The 7960-nt window shown below is 40.6% G+C and overlaps 1 protein-coding gene across 1 annotated transcript; it reads right to left on the bottom strand.

Moving 5' to 3' along the window:
* Nucleotides 1–227: 227 nt before the first annotated feature.
* On the bottom strand, nucleotides 228–7234 carry gins4 (GINS complex subunit 4 (Sld5 homolog)). The gene is made up of 8 exons (XM_049578982.1): nucleotides 6942–7234; nucleotides 6729–6815; nucleotides 3460–3573; nucleotides 3278–3375; nucleotides 3089–3177; nucleotides 2819–2909; nucleotides 2579–2683; nucleotides 228–2275 (listed from the first exon to the last, which is right to left on the bottom strand). The coding sequence occupies exons 1-7, from the start codon at nucleotides 7038–7040 to the stop codon at nucleotides 2587–2589; spliced, it is 675 nt and encodes a 224-aa protein (XP_049434939.1). The 5' UTR covers nucleotides 7041–7234; the 3' UTR covers nucleotides 228–2275; nucleotides 2579–2586.
* Nucleotides 7235–7960: the final 726 nt, after the last annotated feature.

Raw genomic sequence — 7960 nt, 5'->3', positions numbered from 1 at the left:
AACTCAGGTGCTACTTCTTCTCTAATTCTCTATCTGACTGTGAGGAAAAAAAAAATTTTATTGTCTCTGTAGTGTCCTCATACATCATATCCAGTACTGATTTGGCAGTTCAGTACATACAGCACTACTGTATGTAACGCATCTCTGCATTGTGGAAACTATTCCAGTCATGTCCGGCTCTATTCTCAGACCTGTCTGTGGCCACTGAGGCTTGGATTCAAGTCACCTTTTAGCTGGCTTCTGTCCTGGAGGGATCGCCGCCCCGCAGCATGTCAGTATGTGTGACGCAGAGGAGGGCCAGATTTCAAAACGATTCTCAGCGTGCCCCTCACCTATTCAAATATCAATCCAAGTACGTGTGTATGTATCGAGTTACATGAATCCTCATGTACCACACGTCATGGTCCCGCAGGTGTATTTGGACACAAAATTTGAGGACTTCTTGATGAGTGATGAATTGGAACATCAATATTTAAGTCCAAAAAAGCTTACTGTGGCAAAACACTGTTGGATGCTGTGTTTAAGAATAAATAAAAACAAATAATTTTTTAAACATTCAGTCATTTACAAAAGTTTTTATTTTTTCAAATGACATTTTCAAGCATTTTCCTGCTTTCATTTTCCAACATCATATTGAGGATTATAGCATTCATGCACTCTAACTTAAGAGCTCCGCATGCCCAATGGAACCCAATAAGTCTTGAGTCAATTCAGGCCAGCTTGCACATGTATATGTAGATTTTTTTTTAATAGACTAGCCTTGGGCTGATTTGACCTCTCTCCTTTCACTGTGCCCCTTGTTTAACACCTATAATAAATGCATCTCCTAGTAGCATGTTTGTAATGTGTTTTCATGTGTATTAGAGATGTTGGTGAAGGTTCTCAGTCATCCACGTCATGGTAATTTTAAGTGCTTTATCGTTGGCGATTGGACTGGCTTGAGTTTCTTGAAAACGTTTCACTTCTCCTCCAGGAGGTTTCTTCAGTCCTGGAGCTGGAACTGAAGCCTCCTGGGTGAGAGGTGCAATGTCCAGCTGCCAACAATATAGCACTTAAAAGTATTAGAGAGCGTCAAGTGATATTTGGGTTGGTCTCAGCATGCAGTCTGGCCAGGGCTGGAGTTTCTGACCCTTGCAGAGCTCTAAGTTTAAATGCTACGGTTACCATGTGTCTAACCCAACTTGTTTTTCTTCATATTAGATCATCAACACCCTCTCATTTTTCCTTATCGCCGAAAAACACTGTGTTATAGGAGTCCTTATTAGCTAGATCAGCAGTGCGGTTCAAAAGACGACAGTGTGTTGATACGTGGTTCAGGAGGCTGCTCTCCCTCAGTCCCTGATTAGTTCCAAATACTGGGCAATTTGTGTGAGGGCAAACAATAAGCACTGATTGCTCCCTGTGAGAGTCTTACATAACAATGATGCTATTACAACAATTATGTCTCAGAGAAGACAATGTTCCACACAAATCCTTTTAGGGAAAAGCTAAAAACACACACAGTCCAAAAAAAACTTTAAACTTGAGGAGCAGATGGGAGTTAAAAATCAAACAACTCTGGAAGAAGAAGCCAAGATGAAGAGATGCACAGAAGTTATCTGATCATTAAGATATCTACTTTTTGTAATAACAGTAATACATATTGCTTTGACTGTGGAGGTTATTTAAAAATGGTCATCAAAACAACCATCGTTTTTTTTCAAACATGCACGCACATGAACACGTGTACCTTGAGTTGGTATGCGCAGTGATGCCAAGTGAACTGATGAAATTTCACCTTCGGGTGCATCTTGTTACTGAGCAGCAGAGGATAAAGTCAAATAATGTGAGTCATCTGAATAAAGTAACAGAATGAATTAGCAGATTAGATAGACTTGCCTTTACCACTCACATAACACCAACACACCAGAATACATTAGAGTTACGTAACCAAACTTATGTTGTGACATGACTAAAATGAATCAAAAATAACACCACAGCATTGCGAACAGGGTTCATACGTCAACAAGGACTTTTGACAATTCCACTAATCATCTTATATTTGGTGTTTTTTTCCCCACTGTGTTAAATGTCTCAAGGACATGCTGCCACAAATGTCTGTGTTTGTGTTCCACATATGAGTCTTTAATCCTGACAACAGTGAGATGGGAGCATTTCCAGATGTAACCTCTTCAGGTTAATGTGCCCCTTCCTCATTACTGCTGTGTTGCAAAAATAGGCCATTGCTCATTTTCTGACCTCCTGGAGCCAAAATCATCCACACCAACAAACAGACCTGTAACAAAAAAATCACTGTGTTAATTATATTAATTATATTTGTTGACTGCAGTTCAGTGAAATAACAAATCTGCATATTGTAAACATGTTTTTGTTCTTCAAGGAGATACTTCTTCCATTATCTGTTGCCAAGAGACAATGAACACTGCTAAAAAAAGATCTAAAAATAAATCCAGATGTCACTGCAAAGCAGTTGCTTATGTAAGATCTGCAGAAATGAATTAGCAGATGTCAGTACAAGAAGGTGTGAGGGCAGTGTTAATGAGAGAGAGACCACACAGTCAAACTCATTGTTACTCACCTCCGTGTTCAAATTAACTGCACGGCTCCACTTGAAACAAGTGGTGCTATGGTTCGATACCGCATTAGATGCTGAGAGCCCTCCTCGAGATCTACAACGTACTCTCTGATAGAAGAAACAGAGTGGAGATAATATCAGATGTTTCAGTATCTCAGCAGAAAATCATTACAGTACTGAATGTGGAAAGGTGACACTGCCATCTAGTGGGTTTTAAAAACAGGGTCAACAACTGAAACGAACCTCTGATCATCTGTTTCAGGCTCGACCATGATGTTTTCCTGTCTCTCCTTCACTCGTAGGAACACAAAGGAGTCCAAGCAGGGCTCAGGCACTGGGATTACATTAGAATATGAGGGACTTAATGTGATGGGCAGTGAAAATGTCAAAGCAAATGCCACCACCTGCCAGCACATGCTAATACCAGTATTTCAGGCATGAGACATCCAAGACTGGATAAGTATAAATAGAGCGTGTGAGCTGGAAATATAGACAATACAAAGGAGATGTTACCTGCTTTGAGCATGTCCACTGTCTGCAGGTTGGGGGGCATGCGCTTCAATGCTACAGCCTTCAGGTAGGTTTCAGTATTGGCGTAATACCTGTGTATCAGATTTGTTTTTAGTGTCACAGAAGCAGCAGTATAAACAAACACTTCTGACCATACTCCACTATTCTTGCTCAAACCAACACAATACTCACTCTTTGGCAAAAGCAAACTCCTCCGGTGAAAGCAGTGACGGATCACCCACACCTCGAGACTTTTCTCTCTCCAACACATGCGGGAAAAACTTTTCAATCTAGAAATACGTGACACAAAGATCAGCAAGCACAGAGGGCGATGAGAGCTTTAGTTTGCACATTGCATTGTTGACCTGACTGACCTTCTGCAGGCGAGAGCGCAGGTAGCTGCTGAGCACAAAGCGAATCCTGTCTATTTCCATGCGATGGATGCTGGCCTTCGCATCACCTTTTTTCACCCGCTGTAAGTTGGCTTCCTGTATGTAGGAAAAGGTCAGGACACTGAGAAATTAGCTATTTCCTTATTCGGGGAGACTTACAATGACCAGAAAGGAAGACATTCAAAATATGAGGAGAATATGAATCCATTCATGGTACAGTCATTGGATAATTTAAGTATTTGAATGAATGAGTATGGAAGTGCATGGATCTGATATTAAGATTCAACAGCAGTAATGTAATCCAAGTCACACTGATATACAACAGCTTCAAAGTTTTGTCTGTTACTGTACTGAGAAAGGTAAAGCAAACACTTCCATACACTATACAGTAAATACACACTTGCTACATTTCACATTTAGTTACTATTTTCTAACATTTATAGACTAAACAACTGACAGTTTAACAGAGGTGGAATGTAACTAAGTACACTTACTACAGTGGTGTACCTGAGGAACACTGTTGAGGTACATTACTTTATAATACGTAGTATTTTAATGTCTTTCCACTTCATATGTTCACTCCACAACTAAGCGGGAAATTGTGCTTTTTACTCTGCTTGGGCGATATGATGAGATAATTGTTCAAAACGATATTGGTTGGCCACGATAATGGCCATCACCTGTGTGCCATAACAGAACAATGTCCAATTATGCAATGCCTGTTGTGAATTTTGCGCTACATTTAATCTCTTGTCATGCTGTCTCTGTGCTTCATCCATACAAACAGAATTAATAGAAAGGGCACTGAACTGTTTGCTGTGGTCAATTGTTGTAACTCTGTTGTAAATTGTGTCACACTCATTACTTTGTGAACTCTGTTTTGGCCTATTTTTACACACACTTTCCTTATTAAACAGAAAAATACAACCCGACACTAATACAAATTTCTCTCTTTCACCTAATAACTAACACAAACACTGGCTTAATTGCCTTGTTAACTCATCATAAAACACACAAAATTCAAACTCAAACTCACTAAAACAGTCGTAGTTAGTCTTGTCAGTCTTCTAGTTAGTTAGTCCACTGTTCCAACAATCACCAACTTTGGTTTGGTTGAAATAAACCCTCAATTCACCAAGTTACCACTGACTTCATTCTTCAGAGGCAGCTACAGTAACTTGACATCATGTTTTAACAAACATGCAATTAATTGCGACAAAAGAAACAGGGAAATAACAGTTGCAGTGTTATTATAAAAGTAACAGATTGCTTATTGAAAATGTACTACTCCACTGCCCATGTGGTCATTAGTGCAATACCTCACCTCAGTAAGTTTGCGACTTGCTGCAAGTTGGTTTGTTCATAGACAAAATGTAGGACTGTCTCTGTGTGATCCTCATTCCATACGTCAATATTGATAAACGTGTTACTGATTGAAAATAACCATTCCAGTTGACTGATTTGATTTACTGAGCACGTTCTTGTGCAAAATAGCACTCGCTGCCTACAAACTGGGGCCACTTTATAGCCACTTAAAGGTGACCACCAGAGTTTAAGCACTCTAGCTTTTGGATTCGGAAGAGTTGTTCATTTCTACTAATATTTTCGGACTGTCGTAGACCACATGAATAATGTATGAATTTTGAAAATGAGCGTAATACTCCTTTAAGTGTATCACAACATATGCTTCTCCAGTCCATATCTATTTATATCTGTGTGCACTGTGCAGGTCTGTCTTCAGTTTTGTTTTTTGACTTATCGTATATCTTTGCTTTTTTAAAAGATGTATCACCTGTAGGGCAATTTCAGTATAGCCCAACCCTACTTTTTTACTGTACTTTAAAGGTCTAGTGTGTAGGATTCAGTGGGATCTAGCAGTAAGTGCCACAGTCTGCAACCAACTGAGACTTCTCCTATGTGCCAAGCATGTAGAGGAACTACAGTGGCGTACATGAACACATGAATGGTCCTATCTAGAGCCAGAAGCCCTTTTTAGATAGGAATTGTGCAAATTTGCAGGAAAGCCCAATCAGTCTTTTTTCAGCATTGGCAGTATAAAAACAAAATTGGGGATGGCGGAAAATTGCCGCCTACCTACTTTTGTTTACACAGAATGTGCCTTTTTTGGGGCAATGGGGGGCGTGAGCAAGTAACAAAACGTGTAGCTCAGTGTGTGACATAAACAGTGACGTGGGAGGGAAGCCGCTGCTCGTCAGGCGGTGGTAGTCAGACGGCGATTCTCTCCTAAATCGGCCCGTTCTTCACCGTCCCTGTCATCTGATGGTTAATGGCCTCTTCGTTTGCGAGTGCAAGGAGGGCGCGCTATTCCTTGTCTCCCCAGGTGCTCATCTTTACAGTGTCTGTCAGGTTTGCGTTTCCCTCTTGCTACTAGCTGCTCGCTAATTCCTGCTATCAGCTCCTCCCACAAGTCTTCAACAGCCCCCTTCCGTTGTGGAAGGCTGCCTTGGTCTGTTTAAACGTTAAGGGTTCCGCCATGACTACCTTCCAAGGTGGAAAATTGGGCGTCTCGGATCAACTCGCCTTTCCGCCTCTGTGTGTATAAACACTCGCAGCTAACCGCCAAATCAGCCCAACATTCGCGGAAAATCTGGCAGTGTAAAAGAGGCTAGAGGGTAGTTTGTCCATTGTGGGCAACTGTAGAAACAATATGGCTGACTCCATGAGAGAGTGTTGATATAAACAGCACATTCTAGGTAATGAAAATATGACTCTTCAGTATCAGGTGATTATACACTGATGAAAACACAGTTATGATTTTTTTATTCCATTTCTGCCAGAGTATCCTCCTAAATCCTACACATGGGACCTTTAAAAGCACAAAGGAATATAACATCTGCCAAAGTGAAATGCTGCATAGACATTAATGTATCAGCATCATCTTATAATAAAACATACAAAGGTACAACACTCACAAGAGCTATTTTTCTGCATTGAGGACTTTAACTTTTGATACTTTTAGTACATTTTGCTACCAATTGTTAAGTTATGTGTGTACTTAAGCTGAGAAACATTTTCAATGCAGGACTTTAACTTGTTACGCCATTTTTTGCCGACATTTATTGAGGTAAAGCGCCTGAATACTTGTTCCATCAGTACATGTGGTTACAACCCTGCACCACACTGTTTGTGCTGTTTGTGACATTTAGAAAATGTAGGCAGAACTGTGAGTGATCCTGAACCTACAGTGAAACACAACCCACGTAGCAGGAGGTATTCCCCGTTTAATTTACCATGTGAGTCAGCTGCTCCATCACACACTCCACCACCTCTGATCTGTTCTCCAGCAGCTCCGGTGAGAACTTCTCATTCAGCCAAGCCTGCGGGCGACACACAGAAAACACAGCTGCGTGACGGTCTAATGAGGGGGAGGTAATTTCTTAGAGGCTATATGAGGTCTATGGCACTTCACGACTACAAACTGCATAATTCTGACAAAGACTCACTTCTTCGAGTTTGGCTATCAGCTCCGCCGGGGTCATAACATCCTCTTGAGTGTCATCTTGGTTGACGTCGCTGCCGTCATCAGACAAAACGTCCGACATAGTTTCCTTTTACGAAGCAAACAGACTTAAAACTGAACTTAACCGAGACGCTAACTTTATGCTGAACTTTAAAATGTAATGTTATAGCGATTCAAACGGAATAGTTTAGAAAAATTTCCTCAAGACACGCGACTAACTTCCACAGCAACCTATTTTCTCCGGAGAAACTCCTTGTTTATTCGCGCCACTGAAGCTCTTCTCGCGAGATATGCTTTTTGTATTTGGTACCCTACGTTTGACTTTCAAGGCAAGGTTCCTCACATGCTGTGTAGTCTGCACCACCGACGATCGAGCTATGCGATCAAATACTTCAGTTTATACATATTAAATTAAGGGTTTCTATCATGGTCGGTGTAAGCGTCTGATTTTCAACTGGAGCAGGTGGTATTTTAACGCTGCCTGGGAGCAGCGCTTCCTGAAAGTCAATGCTCAGGGAACTCTTAACTCATATATCAATACAAGTAATATTACCAACATAATATACTATAAATTAAAAATGCTCAAAACGATATGCACTGTATCCTACTATGTAAGTATGATGATGATAATGGTACACTTAATAGCATTTTTATGTCATTTCAGTCAGAATAAAATCCACATTAATTTGGGTTGCATGAGAACTGCCCTTGAAATATTAAAAATGTCAAATTATCGACAAGCCAGAAAAAATAAAATAATAATAAACTGATTATTTACACACACACACACACACACACAGATGTGTCTGCAGTCAAAACATGGAAGCAAATTTCCCACAGAGCTTCCCAAAGTCAACATACCATGTCTCCTCTGCACAACTGTGTCTCTTCTTCACCCATGTGCATCTCTGTCAGCTAGTGTGAATTTAACAGGAATGCATCATCTGCTTGGTTTGCTCCAGCTGTCTTGTTTCAGACTACACTGTGGCCTGCAGCCAAATC

Source organism: Epinephelus fuscoguttatus, linkage group LG6, assembly GCF_011397635.1.
Source record: "Epinephelus fuscoguttatus linkage group LG6, E.fuscoguttatus.final_Chr_v1".
NCBI classification, from domain to species: Eukaryota; Metazoa; Chordata; class Actinopteri; order Perciformes; family Serranidae; genus Epinephelus; species Epinephelus fuscoguttatus.
The sequence above is the reverse complement of the archived record's forward strand: the minus strand, read 5'-3'. Positions and strand labels throughout refer to the sequence as shown.

Bases quoted from the DNA above. Each gene is read 5' to 3' on its own strand.
- gins4 (XM_049578982.1), bottom strand. From the start codon at position 7,040: ATGTCGGACGTTTTGTCTGATGACGGCAGCGACGTCAACCAAGATGAC. The intron at 3,574-6,728 runs GTAAATTAAACG...TCCTACATACAG, and splicing joins TGGAGCAGCTGACTCACATG to GAAGCCAACTTACAGCGGGT. The intron at 3,376-3,459 runs GTCAGTCAGGTC...ACGTATTTCTAG, and splicing joins TGCGCTCTCGCCTGCAGAAG to ATTGAAAAGTTTTTCCCGCA.